The following is a 19,658-nucleotide window of genomic DNA, read 5'->3' on the forward strand; positions in this document are numbered from 1 at the left end:
AAAATTCAGCACCTAATTGTACTAAACTAGCTTCTTTATGCAAAAGGCTCTCTTACATGCCGTATTTTGAAAGGAAAATGAAGATTTGAAGAACTGCAGGAGATAAGATGCACACAAGTAAAAACCTGTAAAGCAACATATAATAATTGTCCATGTGTGGAACAGGTAAGGCCTTTGATAAAATTCAACACCCCTTCATGCTAAAAACTCTCAATAAACTACATATTGATGGAAAATATCTAAAAATAGTAAGAGCTATTTACAAGAAACCCACAGCCAATATCATACCGAATGGGCAAAAGCTGGAAGCATTCCCTTTGAAAACCGGCATAAGACAAGGATGCCCTGTCTCACCACTCCTATTCAATACAATATTGGAAGTTCTGGCCAGGGCAATCAGGCAAGAGAAATAAAGGGTATTCAAATAGGAAGAGAGGAAGTCAAATTGTCTCTGTTTGCAGATGACATGACTGTATATTTAGAAAAGCCCGTTGTCTCAGCCCCAAATCTCCTTGGGCTGATAAAAAAAATCATGAATACGAAGTGTCAGATATATATCATTGATGAATCCTTCCGAAAGAAGAGCTGTGAGTCAGAATTTTATATGTCTTATCTCTCTGGAAATGAAAATAGTCTGTAGCATCCATGTCTATTATTCAGATCTTGAATGTATGTGGAAGTAGGGCATTTCCTTGCAGAGAAATTTGCTTTACTTGACTCTGTGTCTAAATAGAAAATCATTAATTTTAGGCAACAGTGTCAGAATTGAAACAATTAGCTAGCAATTAAAATAAGGGTATTTATAAATTGGTAAATAATTCTCTAAAAAATATAAAAATAAGCTGAAAGAAAAAGAAGGAAAATTAGGCAGGTAAAAGTTTAGTTTATGTGAATAAATAAAAAGACATCCATGTTCATGTATTGGGAGAATTAACAATGTAAAATATCCATAGGCATAGATTCAATGCAATTCCCAACAAAATGCCAATGCTATTTTTCACAGAAATAGAAAAACAATCCTTAAATTCACATGGAACTACGGATGGCTACAAGTAGCCAAAATAATCTTGAACAAAAAGAACAAAAATGAAGGCATTATACTACCTAGCTTCAAAATATATTACGAAGCAATTTTAATCAAAACAGTATGGTAATGGCATACAGACAGACTTACCAACCAATAGAACAGGAAATAAAGCTCAAAAATAAACCCACAAATTTACAGTCAATTGAGTTTTGATGAAGATTCCAAGAGCACACAATGGGGAAAGATAGTCTATTTAATAAATGGTGCAGAAAAAGACTGGCTATCCACGTGCAAAAGAATGAAAGTAGGCCCTTATCTTATACCATATACAAACACCATATAAAAATAAACTCTAAATGGATGAAAGACTTAAACATAAGACCTGAAACCACAAAATTGAAGAAAACGGGGAAACTTCCACAGCGCTGGTCAGGGAAATGATCTTTTGGATATGGTCCTGAAAGTTCAGGCAAAAAAAAGCAAAAACAGACAAACAGGATTGCATCAAACTACAAAGCTCCTACACAGTAAAAGAAACAATTACCAAAATGAAAAGACAACCCACAGAGTGGGGAAAAATATTTACAAGTCATACATCAGATAGGAAGTTAATATCCAAATTATAAAGAAATTCAAACAACTCAATAGCAAGTGACAGATAACCAGATTTTTTTAAAATGGGCACAGGAACTTAACAGACATGTCTCAAAAGAAGACATACAAATGGCCAATAGATTCATGGAAAAAGTTCAGCACCACTAATCCTTAGGGAAATACAAATTAAAACCAAATGAGATATCACTTCACACCTGTTAAAATGGTTTTTCTCAAAAAGATGAACACTGACCAGTATTGTCAAAGATGAAGAGAAAAGGAAACCATTGTACACTGTTGGTGGGAATGTAAATTAGTACAGCTATTACAGAAAACAGTATGGAGGTTATTCATAAAACCAGGAATAGAAAACTAAAAACAAAACTACCATATAATTCAGCAACCCCATTTTTGGGAGTGTCTCCAAAAGAATTTAAATCAATATGTCGAAGGGATATCTGCACACCTATGTTCACTGCAGCACTATCTACAGTAGCCATGATACAAAATCAACCTAAGTGTCCATCAGTGGATAAACAGATAAGAAACACATGGTATATACACACAATGGAATACTATTCAGCCTTTAAAAAGAACGAAATGTCATTTGGGACAATATGGATGTATTTGGAGGACATTATGTTAAGTGAAATAAGCCAGGCTCAGAAAGTCTCATAAGTGGAATCTAAAACATGTTGAATTCATAAAAGTAGAGAGCAAAATGAAGGTTATCAGGGATTAGGGGGTGAGAACTGAGGGAATGAGGAGTTGCTGGTCCAAGGGTACAAAATTTTAGCTAGACAGGAAGAATGAGTTTTGAAATCCATTTTACAGTAAGGTAACTGTAGTAATAATAATGTGTTGTATATTTCAAAATAACAGAGTAAATTTCAAATGTATTGCCACAAAAAAAATGTTAAGAAAGTGAGGTGCTGGATATGTTAATTAGCTTGATTTAATCACTCCACATTGTATACATATGATGAAAATGTCACAATGTACTCCACAAATATAATACAATTGTGACTTGTCAATTAAAAATAAAATATAATTTTTAAAATAAATTTTTAAATAAGAAAAAATCTCTCCAAAGAAGTTCAGTTTGTATAACTGGAATGATTGTGTTGCTATAAAAGAAGCCTAGAAGTTAGGAGTAGAAAGTACAGATGATTATGTTATTTTTCTTCCTATTTCACACACACACATACAGAAAAAGAGAGAGAGAAAGAGACACACAGAGAGAGAGAGAGAGAGAGAGAGAGAGAGAGAGAGAGAGAGAGAGGCACACACAAATCTGCCCATTTCTTTCCTACTCAATCCTAACTCTATGAGGCCAAATATAATGAGATTTTCAGACAAAAAGGAACAGAAGAATTGAAAGGAAGGCAAACTGGGAGAGATGGTGTGAAGAATGTTTCAGAGTTATTTTCACCCTCTCAGAGTCAAATGAAATTGAAGACTTTCAGGGAAAATAAAACAAAAACGAAACCCCAAACTCAGCTTCAGTCCCTTGTTTGACCACCAGATTCTTAATGCCTTACCCTAAGAGTGTACGTCCTGCCTCCCACACGGTCCCGGGCTTCCAGAACAACAACATTCAGTCCAGAATCATGCAGAAGTTTGGCTGCTGCCATACCTGGGAGAAAAGACAGTAAGACATCAGGATCAAATACTTCACAAGGATGCCAGGCAAGGCCTCATGCTAACAGCCAATGAGAAAAGTCCATGCTAGCTCACATACACAGCCTATTGTTACATTCAACTTGCAAGTGGATACGGTTTGTCAATAGAGGCCCAAAGTCTGATATTTCTGGAAACAACAATAGGAATTCCATTTTTTGGTAAATTTCTCAAATCTTAAGCACATCCTCTGTCACTATATCAAAATGTCTATTTTAATGACTAAATTGTATGTCTGGTAACATAAATGAGAACAACAAGGCCAAGCTCAAGAGGAATACACAAGACTCAGACACAGGATCAAGTCCAGTAGCTGACTTTATTCTCAGGATAAATATGAAAAACCAGTAAACTGAGGGACAGTGGGCCTTCAAAGCATGTGCCAGGAACTGGGATTTACTATTAAAGTTGGCCTTTTAGAAGTTCACAAAAAGTTTCAAAACCAAGGACATAAAATTTGACCCCTTATGCATTTTGATTTCCTGATGCAATCCATCGCTGAAGAATGAAATAATTCCATTCATGATTAATTTAACTATTAGTAAAAAATACTTGTTAAATGCCTATTACATTCTCATCACCATGAATTTAGCTTTTCAAAAACCCCACAGCTTTACCGAGGTAAATTAACATGCAATAAACTTTACCCACGGTGATGGTTAACTTTAGGTGTCAATTTCGCTGGATTGTGGGATACCTAGATGGCAGGTGAAGCATTGTTAATGAGTGTACCTGTGAGGTTGTTTCCAGAAAAAACTGGCATGTAAGTCGGCAGACTGGGAGAGGAAAACCTGCTCATAATGTGGGTGGGCACCATCCAATCCAATTGGCTTGGGACCCTGCTGGAACGAACCGGTTAAAGAAGAGAGGACTTTCTCTCTCTGCCCTCTCTTTTCCTTCCGGAACGGGATGCTTGCTCTCCTCCTGCCTTTGGACATCAGACTCCAGGTTTTGGACTTTGGGACTTGCACCAGTGAACTTCAGGGGGCTCACCAGCTTTTGGCCTCGGACTAGGAGGTGCACCATCAGCTTCCCTGGTTCTGAGGCTTCCAGACTAAGCCAGCTTCTCCCATGCTCCAGCTCGCAGTCAACCTATCACCGGGCTCCTCCACCTCTGTGATGGTGGGAGCCAATTCCCCCAATAAATGTATTCTTCTATGTATCCTATTGGTTCTGTCTGTTTGGAGAACCCTGACTGATACACCCACTTTAATGCAGCGTTAATACTTTTTGACAAAGGACAAAGCATAGTGCGGCGTACATGTATAAAGTTTGGGGTACTGATCCATCCTGGATGTAGTTTTTGACCTCAAAGCTCTTAAAATACTGTATGTTTTAAAGCACTCTTACAGAATTTAGCACGTTTTCTCAGAGAACAGAAACCTGGTGCTCTTCTCATGATGAGCCGAATGTGCTCAGTTCCAATTGCCTTACTCATTTGCTTTATGAGACCAAACACCAAGGACATGCCAAGATGCTCTCGTGCCTTACAACATAAATAAAACAGCTTCCATCTTGTCTTTCAAAAATAATAGTTCTGTGACTTTTAGATCCCACTACTGCAAAAATTTAAAAGATTCCTATAAAATAGCTAATACTCATATTATATTGGGTTCTAAGTGTTTTAATAAATTAATTCAATGAACTTCTACAACCCCATGAAATAAGTACTGTTGACATTCCCATTTTACAGCTGAGAAAATCGAAGCCCAAAGAGATGTCCAAGGTCACATAAAGGAGTAGGTTACAAAGCCATTTAGCAGCATCTGTATTCACAGCCATTATGCAACACTGTCTTCCCCGGACCCCCATGGCCATCCTCTTGATTGATTGCATCTTCCAATTTTTGCTACAAGGAGAAATTACACTTCAAAAGATATTTCTCACTGTTTTGGATCAACTTGTGTTTAAGACACACTCGTATCTTGTGGTTTGATAAGAATCCATATAACATAAAATATGAGCCCACATTAAAAACCATAATGAAAAGCCAAGGCTTCAGTCACCATCTATCGGTGATCTTAAAGGAGGAATTCCCATTTTTTTAGAGAGGCTGATTTGACATTTCATTATTTGAGTTAATCCATCTTCCCATCCCTGTCACTGGGGGCAGGGCCAGTGCTTCCAGTTGTTGGTAGGGTAACAGTTCCAAAGTCCACAAACCCCTCGCAGTGCACATAAGCATTGCACAACCTTGATTTAGGAATACAGGGTATAGGATTTATAACCCCAATTTCCTAATTTTACCTCCATAAGGAAAAAAAAACCCACTTCTGTTTAAATTCAAAATTGCAAATCATTAAATGACATTTTTCATATCAAGCATCAATTCAACAAATGACATAACATGCAGCCATAGTAACAGCTGTTATCGCTGAATTCAGGTAAACCACTTGAGCGTGCTGAGGCTTAAACAAAAGAATTCAGAAGGAAACATGTCACTTGTATACACTAGCATTTTATATTCCACAAAAAGTACTGTCTTTTAGTGAATGCAGTTACCCAATAATATCTGATGCTAAATATAAAGTTATTAAAACTAACAAAGAGCTTATCAAATCATTGAATAGAGTTCTCTATGCTCAGGTACCTTAAACAATTATAAGCAGAAAATTACAAAAATATCTTTAAAAAGGGCAACACAAAAATATGTTGCTGGAAATACCTTACAATTTAGCTCATTAATCTTCATAGGGGGTAGTCAGGAGGCTCATTGGAAATCAACTGACAAAAATTGATTTGAAAAAAAAAATTGGTCCAAATATCAGTGGCTTAGGAAAGTATGCAATTTAGAAGGAGGGAATTTCCGGGTACATAGGAAACTGAGTTAGAGTCTGGTCAAGAGGTGATTAAGATCGTCTAGAAGAGGTAGCTCAAAAGCCTCCCTCAGTGATGACTGATAAGAGCACTAATGACTTGACTGCTCAAGGACTAAGCAAACAACTCTACAGAGCATCCCTCACTTACAAGACAGTTATTTCCCAAGAGTTCTCTTCTATGTTGTCTTTGGAACTTTTAACATATTTTGCCATAGCAACAAAAATATGAGAGATGGTATATCCTCTGGGAAGTATGAAACTGTTCAAGTGCAATACTATTGAAAAAAAAAAATGATACAACAGCAGAAAGACATTTGCCCTAAAAACATCAGACAATGTAATCACCACTGTTTAAACACGTATGCAATAGTTTCCTGATATAAAGCAATTAACAATTTGTTTGTTAAAAATAAAAGTACCGGCCGGGCGCAGTGGCTCGTGCCTATAATCCTAGCACTTTGGGAGGCTGAGGCAGGGGATCAGCTGAGGTCAGGAGTTCGAGACCAGCCTGGCCAACACAATGAAACCTCATCTCTACGTAAAATACGAAAATTACCCAAGTGTGGTGGTGGGAGCCTGTAATCCCAACTACTCAGCAGGCTGAGGCAGGTAGAATTACTTGAATCTGGGAGGCAGAGGTTGCAGTGAGCCAAGATTATGCCATTGCACTCCAACCTGGACGAAAAAGTGAGACTCTGTCTCAAAAAAAAAAAAAAAATCATAGTAATAACAACCACCATCATAAAGCATGAAGCACTTTGGTCTGGATGAAGTGCCTTACACAAAAAGCTCAACCGATCCTTACCGCAATGCTGAGGAATATTATTATCCTCATTTTAAAAAGAAAAAAAATGGTAGCTTAGAGACATGCAGTGACTTACTGTAGGTTACACAACTAGTAAGTGGCGGAGTCAGAGTTCAGCCCAAAACCTGAACTCTTAGCCACTATTCTTGGACCAAAAAGAAGTAATTAAAAACACAGTAACTATATATATACACTGATTGATAGAAAGTGTCTTAAAACATTCTGCTGTCTGTCTGAATATAAGAATCTTAAATACCAGCTTTTCTCTTAGATATTTAACCTTTGCAAACAGTTTAGGAGCAAGCTTATTATCACTTCATCTTTTTGAAAAGCTAATGACACTTGAACTGAACATGCAGTATCAATTATTATCTCACAAATAAATGATAATGTGGCACTTTCAGAAGCAGTCCCTATGTCCCCATGACAGGCCCTTGGATGAATAATCACAGCACAGCACACCCAAATAATGGTAGACTAACATTTAATGTCATGAAATTATAAAAATATTGCATCTCTCTTCTGAGAAGTTTACTTGGAAAAGGTTTCATCAAAGTGATGACAATCTCAATTATGATTAGACACCCAAATTATTTGACATAGTTAGAAATCAGTGATGTGCAACATGATTCAAGTTCTGCACTTCTAGTTTTTTGCCAAGGAAAATGGCCCAAGTTAGATGCTGTAGGAGACTGGGAAATACACAGTGGCGGTAACACGGAAGTGACCTCTTTTTTTTTTTCTTTTTTCCTTTTTTTTTTCACATGGAGTTTTGTTTTTGTTGCCCAACTTGGAGTGCAATGCCGCAATCTTGGCTCATTCCAATCTCTGCCTCCTGGGTTCAAACGATTCTCCTGCCTCAGCCTCCTGAGTAGCTGGGATTACAGGTGAGTGCCACCACACCAGCTAATTTTTTTGTATTTTTAGTAGAGACAGGATTTTACCATGTTAGCCAGGCTGGTCTCGAACTCTTGACCTCAGGTGATCCACCCACCTTGGCCTCCTGAAGTGCTGAGATTACAGGCGTGAGCCACTGCGCCCAGCCAGAAGTGACCTCTTTACAGTGTATTAAGGGCAGTTAGAGGAGTCAGTATACAAAGGGAAGGGTAAAATAAAAATCACCACCTGCTTCATGTGTGGCTTCACCAATCTGTTTCATACTCTTATCAAAATTTGATATTTAACAAAACTTTTTAAACAGATTAAAATGCAAACTTAATTGTCTTGAAAATACTATATAACGACTCTTTCCCAGTTTAAAGTTATCAAAAGAGAGAGAGGGAATCATGTTAATCAAAATTGAAAATGAAATTCACTATACCTTAAAGAATCCCTGACTTATAACCCTGGTAAACTATATAGGCATTCCTTCGGAACTGTTAAAAGCCAAGAATATACAAACATCCCTCATCACCTGTGTCACTCTGACAAAGCAATGGTTTTGTGACAAAATTCTAAAAACAACCAAATTACCTTCTGATCAAATGACTGGAATTCTTCAATTTCTCTGAAGAGAATGCTTTCTAGTCATTTAACACAAACACACACCAAAAAGGTCTGAGGGAAGGAGATACATATCATTAATTTGACATCAAATTCATAAAAGAAAAGTGGTTTTTGTAGGTAGAAATCAGATGTTAGTTGTTGAACTTTTCAACACAGAGTAGCAAGGAGACCCTGAGCAGTAAAGCCATCACTGAAAACAGCTAACATTTTGAGTATTGACTGTGTGCCAGCTTCTATTCTAAGTGTTTTAAGACCTTATTTATCCTCCCCATAACTATGAGGCAGGCAGATGTAGAAAATGAGGCATAGAGAGGCCAAGTAATGTGCACAAGGGTCATACAGCTAGCAAGCACCAGAGCCAGTATTTAAATTCAAGCAACCTGACTCCAGATAAGAAGCACGCCAGCAGCCTTTGTCATACATACCTCACAATGAAACATTGCAAATCTTCTCTTTAACATCACGGACCATACAAGCATGAGGGCCACTGTTAGCACACTCATGCGTGCCTTTGTGTAAATTGCAAGAAGGCACAGACTGCTGGCTAGTAAATTTCCAAAACGTGTCCTTCCTTCAGGCGAATGCAGCTCACAAGGTGCATGCAAATGGCTTGACTGGCAGAGTGGGGGACGGCAGTACACCCTCTTTCCAGTTCATCAGCTCAATGCCCTTGGGCAGGGCACCACCTGAACAGCTTATGCTGTGGCCTTGAAGCTCAGAAAACTCAGAAAACTTTTATTTTATGAAAAATAAGAGTTTAATTGTCTATTGTTTGTCTCCTCAATGCTAGTACACAGTTGGTTCTTAAATGTCTGTTGAATGAATTTATTTAATACCCTTCTACAGAGATGACATATGATTACTGAGTCAATAAATAAATAAATGGCTGTAGCTATCGATGTCTGTATAAGTAAAGTGTTTTAAATACAGTATAAGAAACTAAAATACTTAGACATACCGAAACTGATTTCCTCTGGTCATGCCAGAAATGGTAACATAAACTCTTACCATTTTCAAAGGGAAAGACAGCCAACCAATAGTAATAACCACCTTACATTTGTATAGCATTGCACAGTTTCCAACACTCACATATATTCAATCCTTAGCAATAATGCCGTGAGTCTGGCATCGTTACTGCTATTTGTCGGATTAGTAAAACGAGGTTCAGAGAGATTAAAGGGCTTCCTCACAGTTATACAGCTAGCAATGGCAGAGCTAGGTCTGATACCTGGTTCTGTTTCTGTGTCCTAATATGTGTTTTCTCAGCCTATTACCTCCTATAACATACAGAGATCCATGTTGCTAAAACAAAATTCTCAAAACATGCAGAGTTTTAAAATCAGAATGTTTAAATTAAATTTCTTGGAAAGAATACGTTAATAAAAATCACCTGGAGTCTATCAATGTCCAAAGCCTTGGCACTGTATAATTAGAGGAATATTTGAAGGCATGTGGAACAATGCAGCACTCCCCAGGGCAGCTCCAATAACTACATATTAAGAGGTGCTTTGGCCAAACAGTTCCTCTTCCTTAAGTTCAAACTGACTTCTCTTCCTGAGAATGCACCAGTCACAATTTTGGGGAAAATCTAAACAACACATGACATAAACCGAATATGCTGATGTGTACCATCATTTTGATAATTGAGAAGCAATGTTTAGAATGATGTTATTCACATCTTGTCCCCCAAAATGAAAAAAAAAAAATAGACTCCAAGCCTTCTTGGTAGCCTGGTAACCTTTGTTCTGTTTCCTCTAAGACAATCAAAATATGTAACACAAAAACAAATGGTGATAGCTTGTAAAATAAAGGAGACCTTTACTGGAGCCTCAGGCTATGGGATGATTTGTGCTCTTGAAAAAGATAAAAAAACATCAAGCTTTCATAAGTTGCCATAGAAACCTTTCTCCAGATGCAGCCGCTTTGAGATACTAGAATGAGATTGCCTTCCAAGGTCTTTCAGAATATGTCTAAAACCATAAAAATTGTCTCTTCATCACGCTTTATATGCAAATGACTACATTTTCTAAAATGTCAGCAATCGTAGTAAGTCTTGTTTAATAACCAAGCTTTTGTCTCTTCCCTTTGTTGTTTGAAAGGAGTTGAATATCTTTTATGTATTGTAATTGTGGTAGACAAAATTTGTTTTTGCTTTACCTAAACATAGTCTCCCATGAATAAAGGAATCAAACCCGGAAATTACAGCCTTGTCTTTCTCGGGTTTGTGTGCTATTTTATTTATTATAAAAACAGTTCAATAAAATGAAACTTTTAATTTACCTGCATCAAATCCTTTTGGGAATTGGAGGAAGTGTGTCTGAATAAATAAACATACACTCTTTCAAGAAAATTGCTATTTATTTTTAAGCATAGAAGATAATTATATAATGCCATGATCATTTCCTTTTTTATTTTTTATTTTTATAGGTACATAGTCGGTGGATATATTTATGGGACACATGAAATATTCTGACACAAGCATACAATGTGTAATCATCACACCGAGGTAAATGGGGTATCCATTTCCTTAAGCAACTATACTCCCTCAGTTATTCTAACATGCCATAATCATTTCTTTGATGGGGATCTGAGGATGAAATATTTCACTGCTGTGATAGTAGCCCTACTCAGATTACCAACACAAGTTTTAAAATCAGAACATCTTTAAGGAAGAATATAAAACTGAAGAGCTACTATTTCTGCTTTGAGTCACCCCCTCCCTAGATCTCATTTTGTGATGGGTGTCACAAATGTCATGAAGAGGGTTAGCTGTGTGCTGAAGAGTACATTGACTACCTCTCCATGAAAACATCTCCTTCCACCAAAAAGGAGAAGACAGATTAGGAAATCTAGAAAAAGAGGACAAAATGTGGGACCTGTCAAGGAAGGAAAATCTGGCTCTCATGTAAGCAGTGATTGGAAAAAATAAAATTACAAAGGAGTCATTCAGTGATGCCAAAGCTTAGCCCTGCTTCCATATTCTAGAAGCCTAGTAAGCCTGCCTCGACACAAACCTGTGAAACAAAGACCAAAGTACTCAGCCAGGTGCAAGGACCAGAATCGGAGGAAAACACCACCTGGTCAAGAACAAGGCTGGACTTTGCCCTTCAGTAGAAAAAGCTTGATGCCCAAAAGGCCACTTCCTGGCTGCATAACCTCAGGCAAGAGTCCTCACCTTGCTGGGACTCACTTTCTCCATCCATAAAATAAGGTGATTAAATTAGGCCCCTCCCAGTCTGTGATTAACCTAAATGAAACAGGGTGGCAATTTCACATAAGCAGAGATTTTATTGCAGAGGTAGTCTCTTTATAACCCCAAAGCATCTAGCCCAAAGTCTGCCCTGTGGAGCTTAAAATTTGGGTGTCATCAATAGATGTGAATAAAAATACATGATTTTTGTGTTCATATACAATAAGGAAATGATGATTTAAACAAAGCTCGTTCGGGATAGATGTGCTAAGATAATTAGGGATAAAATGTCATGATGTTTGTAACTTACTTAGAAATGCATCAAAAATCAAGAGGGATTGATAGATGGAGAGAGGAATAAATAGTAGAATAAAGCAAATATAGCAAAAACATTAATTGTGGAGTCTAGTTGGTAGGTATATGATTGATGACTATACTATCCTTTGAAAATTTTCATAATAAGAGAATTCTGGAAAAACAAAAACTGGTTTCTATTCTGCTGGACTTGTTCAGAGTCCCAAGTTAATGTATCACATAATCCCATAGAGATGCTATATACTATTTATGTAATTTCTTAGTCTTTATAACTTATTGGGAACAAGGGATAAAAGTGATTCTCTTGAGGGCAGAAACTTCTCCTTATATATTTTGAAGAACATACCTAAAGCAACTGGTCAATTTGGTCAATGTGGTTAAAACTAATTGGTTACTTAGACTGATGTCCAAAACATGATGTGCCTCTAGGAAAGAACAAAGCCTAACAGAAGAGGCATCATGAAGGCAGGGAAGAGGTTAACTACAGGTATTTGGAAAGGGTGCTTCCTGGGAGGTCAGAAGTGCATTAGGTACAGCCAAGTTACAGAAAAGTAGAAAATGATAAAATGAGAAGGAAAAGGACAAGGAAAGTTCCCTCTTCCTTTTTTCCTGGCTGTGCAGCCTGGCAGGATTACCCAGGCAAAGGTATACCAAACATAGACCTGGGGCAATGCCCTCAGCTAGAGCAAGGAGAAAGGGAAAGTGTGCTGCTACCTCTGAGGAGGTGGAGGATGGCCAGATGAGTAAATTTGGGTAGTATAATGTTGCGGATTGAATTGAGTATGCCTCAAAATTCACATGTCGAAGTTTGAACCCCCTACAGCCCCAGAATGTGACTTTATATGGAGATAGTCTTTACAGAGGTAATCAAGTTAAAATGAAGTAATTACTGTGGGCCCTAAACCAATCTGACTGGTGTCCTTGTAAAAGGAGGAAATTTGGACACAGATACGTGCACATAGGGAGAACTCCATGCAATGATGAAGGCAGAGATGGGATGATGCTTCTATAAGAAAAGAGACACTAAAGATTGCCAGCAAACCACCAGACACTGAGGGAGAGGCGTGGAACAGATTCTCACTTAGAGCCCCCAGAAGGAACCAGCTCTGCAAACACTTTGATCTTGGGCTTCCAGCCTCCAGAAACGCATGGCAATACATTTCTGTTGTCCTAAGCGACTTAGGGTGTGGAAGTTTGTTCAGCAGCACTAGTCAACTAACATACATGGGAATGTTATCTTCCATACCAGGTCAATTAACTTCACTATTAATAAACTTATTTGGGATAACATGGCAATGAAAACTCTAGGTAGCCAGTCCAGACTTGTGTTTCTTATGTTTCAGTAGTTCTGAGAAGTTAGGAGAGAGTAAGAGAGGAGAGAGGGTAAGAGAGCAGAGAGGGAGCTCCTAGCAGAAGCACTATTTCAAGTGACCCATTGGAACTGGGGAATGGGGCATTAGCCCAAACAGATGTTAAGTAAGCAGTTGGGTGAGCCTCATAGTGACAAAGCTAAAGAATCTGAGTCCAACCCAAATGCCCATCAATGATAGACTGCAGGAAGGGGTAATGGAATGGGTATGTTTTCTTAGAAGCTGCTTTCACAAGCAGATGGCCTCTGTCCCAGTGCTATGGAGCTAACTCTCCCTGTTTTAGTCAACAGTCAGTGTCTCTGGCAGCAGCCTAAATCTAGAGACAAAACATATCTTCGATCAGCATGGAGAAACAGCAACCCTACCCAGCATTCAGGAATTTGCCCTTGACAAAGCAAAAATTAAAAAATAATAATAAATACAAAACTTACATAATATTTTAAGCAGTGTTCAATTTTTTTTTCTTTTTTGGAGATGGAGTCTTGCTGTCATCCAGGCTGGAGTGCAGTGGCACCATCTCAGCTCACTGCAACCTCCACCTCCTGGGTTCAAGTGATTCTCCTGCCTCAGCCTCCCAAGTTGCTGGGATTACAAGGGCACATCACCATGTCCAGCTAATTTTTGTATTTTTATTAGAGAAGGGGTTTCACCATGTTGGCTAGGCTGGTCTCGAACTCCTGACCTCTGGCGATCTGCCTGCCTCAGTCTCCCAAAGTGCTGGGATTACAGGCGTGAGCCACTGCGCCCAAACCCTCAACTATTTTAATTCTGATAAAAGACTCTGCTGAAATCCTAGTGTTTTACAAATTCAATTACAGTAGATTTCACCTTCTGCTTATATCTATAGTTGACCCTTGAACAACACAAGGGTTAGGAACATCAACCTCCTGTACAGTTAAAAATCCATGTATAACTTTTGGCTCTCCAAAAACTTGATTACTGATAGCCTACTGTTAGCCTTACTGATAACATAGACAGTCCATTAACACATACTTTGTATGGTATATGTATTATATACTGCAATCTTATAATAAAGTAAGCTAGAGAAAAGAAAATGTTGCTAAGGAAATCATAGGGAAGAGAAAATATATTTACTACCCATTAAGTGGAAGTGAATCATCATAAAGAGTTTCATCCTTGTCGTCTTCATGTTAGGTAGGTTGAGGAGGAAGAATAAGAGGAGGAGCTGGCATTGCTGCTCCATGGATGACAGAGACAGAGAAAATCCACATAAGTGGACCCATGCAGTTCAAGCTTGCATTGCTGAAGGGTCAAGTGTACTTTCACATTATTTTCTCTTGTTCCATTTAACTAAAATTTAGATTTTTTTCTTCATTTAAGGTAAAAGCATTGGATCCAGGGCCTTTCTGCACTGCTAGCATCCCATCACCAACAACATTGGCTAGAAGCCTCCTGCAGCCCCTCAACACAAACTACCTATTCTGTGATCATTTCCACACAAAATTAAATTTTGTGGCAAGGCTAACATCCCCAAAGCACTTTCCTGGAGTCTGCGGTCCATCCCACCCTGGCCTCTACCTTCCTGAGAAAGGAAAGACCCTGCCAATAATTTCCTCCCCATTTTTGGCTGCTTTGAAGACTACTTCCACCTGCCACCTTCTGAGTGCTAGCCTCTGGAAGTTATGTTGCCTGGGCTTGTCTCGGAGACATAGATATTGAGATTCTGGCAAGATCTCTTCTTCATTTTTCATTCCAAGTTAAGACTTGGAAACCCAAAAGTCTCAGGGAGATGGGTATAGTAATAGGTAAAGTGTGAGACGGGCAAGTGTAAAACAATAGCCAAGAGCAAGAGTTTTGGAGAGCTGAATAAAAACTCTAAAATTAAATTTTCAAACACCGGCGAGCCAGCCCCAACTTGTGAGAGATTTGGTCCATGCGCCACCAACTTAAAACTTCTGCTTTAAGCTACCAATTAGGCCTTATTCCATTAATAGGAATGTGGCTTCAGCAAAGGACAGACACCATTTTCCTGAGCCCCACAGATTCAAGTCAGCTGCCTGTATGGCTCCAAAGATGGAAGCTGTTCCTATTCCCCAACAGGGCTTTCTGTTAACCCACTGAGGAAATTCTTTCTTCCTGTATGTGAAGCATATTTACAACGTAGGGGTCACTGACAAACCTGAACCAATATGTGATCGAATCCTACTCATCTTCCCAGGTCTGCTTCTGCCTTATTACTTGGGTCCAGTCATTGGGCTAGGAGCTCAAACCTAAATCCTGAGCTTCACACTTCAGTCTTTCAGGTTCTGTATCCCATCTTACCCATAATACCCTGCAATATCTAGCAAGACCTGCCCTCTGCCACTCTCTCTACCCTCTTTTCCTTCTGCTCCACATCCTACATGCTGGCAACACCAAGCTACTTTCCCTTCACTGTGGTTCCTTTCACTGTCCGCACTATTTAGTGTTTGCCTTCATTCTGCTGAGATTTCACGTAATTCCACCTCACCCCCCAAAACACAGTTCAAGTGTCACTTTTTCTAGAGATTTTGCCCTAACCAGGTTAGGGGTGTGTTAGGACTCCCTAACAGTAATAAATACTTTCTCCTTTATTGGATCACCCACAGTAAAAAGGAAGAGAAGACCATGGCAGGCTAGGACAAGGCAGACTGAGAGAGAGTTTGCATCTAAATCTACAAGAGTCCTTTGGGGAGCTCCACAAGTTTTAACTTTTCACTGAAATTATTTTTGGAAAGAGGCTTTTCCTGTTATTTCATACCAACAGATTGAAGATAGGTTGAAACCTTTCCATTCCTGGCCAAAACCCAGATCATGGTTTGTTACAAAGATTTAACAAAAGCCAAAACAAACTGGCAATGCTTGTGAAGACAAGACCTCAAATGGAACTCAGATGAAATTACTTATACCTTTATTAGGGTCAATCCCTTTGAGATAATTTTTACTTTAAAAAAAAAAGAACCATTCTAGATCTCAGTGAGAGGCCCTGGATGCAGTTGTCAGAATCAAGTGTCAGAATAAGACCCAGCATACAAAAGTTACCCTAGTGCAAAGATGTAGAGAAAAACAAAATATCTATTGCTGGTTGGTCAAGTTATTCAGGGTTGCCTGTGGCTGAGATCTAGTTTCCCCATTCTCTTTAGGACATCTGCTCAGTTACCCCAAATCAAAAACAAATCCAAGTGCTTTTAGTCAGAATATCTAGGCGTCATGCTGAGTGTAAGGCCCCAATCCTTGCCAATTGAACTGTTTTAATTAATTCCTTACGTTAAATTGGGTTCATATGACATCAAAAAGGAAATTTTAACATCTGTGAAAAATTAGACATCTTTCATATTTTGGGCCTGTCACAGACTGGGTGATAAAACTTTTTCCTTCTTTAAACTTCAAATAATTTCTGATCTGTAAAAAAGTAAAAATGTTTACTCCTACCTCATCAAGTAGGTGTGGAAAAAAAAATGATGTAAGGACCTCAGCACAGTGTGCCTATTACATGGCAAATACCCAACAAATATTTGTTTAATCAATGAATGAGTCCAACATCTTAGAAAGTATTTGGTTTGAAATTGGAAGACTCAGGTTCTAACACCATTCTGTCTCTGAGGCACTGTGAAATCTTGGGCAAGGGATTTCTTCTCCTAATTTCAATGCATAAAACTGGGACAATACCTTCTAGACAGAGTCAATACAAGATTACATGTGTAGAAATACTTGCATATATTGGGCTTGCTGCTGCTGTCTCGTGATGAGCAGGCTGGGTTTGGGAATTAATGATTTCTCTATTTTCCTTCACATTCATCTCCCTATAAATGATTATTGACAACTTGGGACTTTTTACGGCATCTCTCATCATCCTTGGATTCAATATAGATAATTTATCTATAGATCAAATCTTACAATATTGGTATAACCATGTAGCTTTTAATATTCCTTCAAACTATGCATCACACACACACACACACACACACACACACACACACACACACAAAATTACTGAGTCTAAAACCACTCTGTTTTTAACCTAGAGCAAACAAATGGATAGCTTGTATCATGAATTGGATGAATGTCCATCAATGATAGCAGAAAAGAGGTAAAGGAATTTTTTCTGTGTTGATAATATTTTTATCATAATCCTAGAGCAATGTGAGCAGTACCTCTTGCTTAATCATCATCAGAAAGAATACTTTAACATACCTTTTCTGAAATTAAGGTCACTGTATTTGACAGATGCCTTCCTACAATTAAATGAATCATATTTCTGAACACGTTTTTAATTTTCCACTGTACAAAATTGCTACTTTATATCTTTTCTTCTTAAACTTCCTACATGATACCATCACATCTCCATCCCTCTTCAGCTGGTGATCATGTCTCATTTTTTATGGAGAAAATAAAAGAACTTGTTCATCTTTCCATAATAAACCCACTTCTACACACACCTCCACCTGTGCCTGTATGTGAAACTTTACTTCCTATAACTTAAATAAAGTGTTCTTTCTTTAAGGAGGCCAATCCTCCCCACAGTTTTTAGATCCCATCACCATCAGGCCTTTGATCTTCTAATCATATATTTTCTCTCCTGCATCATCAATTTCTTCTTCTGTCTTTGATCATTACCATCAGCACATAAGCATGTTCTGGTATCTTCCATCTTCCAAAAATATGTGCCCAAATACCTCCCTTTCCCTTTGAATCCCTTCACAGCATTTCTTCAAAGAACAATCTATATACACTGCCTCTATTTCTGCACCTCTATTTCCCCATCTCACTCCAGTCAGACTTTCATCTCTACTATTTCACTGAGACTGCTCTTGTCAAAGTTGTCAGTGATTTTCATATTGCCAAATATGGGGGGCACAGCTTTGTCCTTAAATGACTTGTTCTCTTAGCAGTATTTGGTCACACCTTCCTTCTTGACTCACTGTCTTTGCTTTGTTTCTGAGCCACAGGCTTCCATGGGTTTCTTCTTCTCTAACTCATTGCTCCTTCTTAAAAGCCTTTGCTGGATTCTTCTCTTCCCCAACCTCTAAACGCTGGAGAGTCCCAGGACTCCATTTGTGAGCCTCTTCTTTTTTCAATCATTTGCAGGTGATCTTAACCAGTTCTATAGCCTTGAAGCTTCAGACTTGATATACAAACTGCCTACTTAATTATGCCTTCCTCTATGTAATAATCATCTCAAATATAACATGTCCCAAACAGAGCTTTTGAGTTTCCTCTCCCAAATTGGTTCCATTCTAGTCATTCCCATCTCAGTAATGTTACCACAATTCACCCGATTGTTCAGGCCAAAATCCAGGAATTGTCCTTGATTCTTTTTCATCCTGACTACTCTGGCTTCCAATAAATATACCAGCAAATCAACGTCATCTGGATACAACCATTTCTTAGCACTCTTACTAATACCATCTTGGTCCAAGACAATATCGTCTGTCCTTGGAACTATTGCAAGAGCCTGCAACTCCTTCAATTCTTGCCTTTCTAAGATTTCAAATTACACAACTCAGAGTATCTTTTAAAAATAATCAAACTCATGACAGTGCTGTATTTCAAATCTTCTAACAACTTCCATTGCAAATAGACATCCCATCCTGTGACTTAACTTACAGGGCCCCATATGACCTCACTCTTGCTTAGTTGTCTTTCCTATCACCCTTTGCTCTTTCTACTATAGCCACACTATTTTTCTTTCTGTTCCTTGAAAATGCAAGGGTTTTTCACACCTTAGGAGATTTGCAGTAACTGTTCCCACATCCTGTAATGCTCACCTCCCTGATATTTACGTGTTCAGAATCGCAGATCTCAGTTTAAATGTTCTCTCTAAGGAAGAGGCGTTCTCTGACTTTGCTCTGTTACCACATCCTATTTTACTTTTCATTGATTAACTTATCACTAGCAGTACTTTGTAAGTAGGTAAGTATTTATTTTGTTGGTTCATCTGGTAATTTATTATGTGACCCCACACTAGACAATAACCTCTGTGAAAGCAGAGATCTCTGTGTTATATCCAGCTTTATCCCTAGCACCCAGGAGAGTATCTGGCATGTAGCCATCCTCAATAAATATTTGTTGCTGGCATAAAATAATTCAGACAGGTCAATTTATTAACCTAAGAAGGATGAAGAGTGACTCATTTGGCAAAGAACTTACTCTAATGGGTCCATCAGAATGCATTTCTACCCAAAATCTGAGGTATCAAAAATGTATTTGAATGTCAAAGTGACTGTTTGATCACAGGTGTCTTCTAAAATTTTTAGTCCCAAATTTTCTGTTCCAAATGTTTCTTTAATTACAAATTTAATACAAAATTTTGTCATGGAAAAAAATTAAAGTACCAGTGCAGAAGGGTAGTCTTCCACCTGGACAAGGATTC

At 38.3% G+C, this 19,658-nt stretch overlaps 1 protein-coding gene across 1 annotated transcript in view; it reads right to left on the reverse strand.

Moving 5' to 3' along the window:
• The window catches only part of MAOB (monoamine oxidase B), a 106,325-nt gene that overhangs the window by 65,433 nt on the left and 21,234 nt on the right, over positions 1–19,658 (reverse strand). Inside the window, exon 2 of the mRNA XM_003939479.3 lies at positions 3,163–3,257. Coding sequence (XP_003939528.2) covers positions 3,163–3,257 — 95 coding nt within the window. The remainder of the gene's footprint in view (positions 1–3,162; positions 3,258–19,658) is intronic.

The sequence above is a fragment of the Saimiri boliviensis genome, chromosome X (assembly GCF_048565385.1).
Source record: "Saimiri boliviensis isolate mSaiBol1 chromosome X, mSaiBol1.pri, whole genome shotgun sequence".
Lineage (NCBI taxonomy): Eukaryota > Metazoa > Chordata > Mammalia > Primates > Cebidae > Saimiri > Saimiri boliviensis.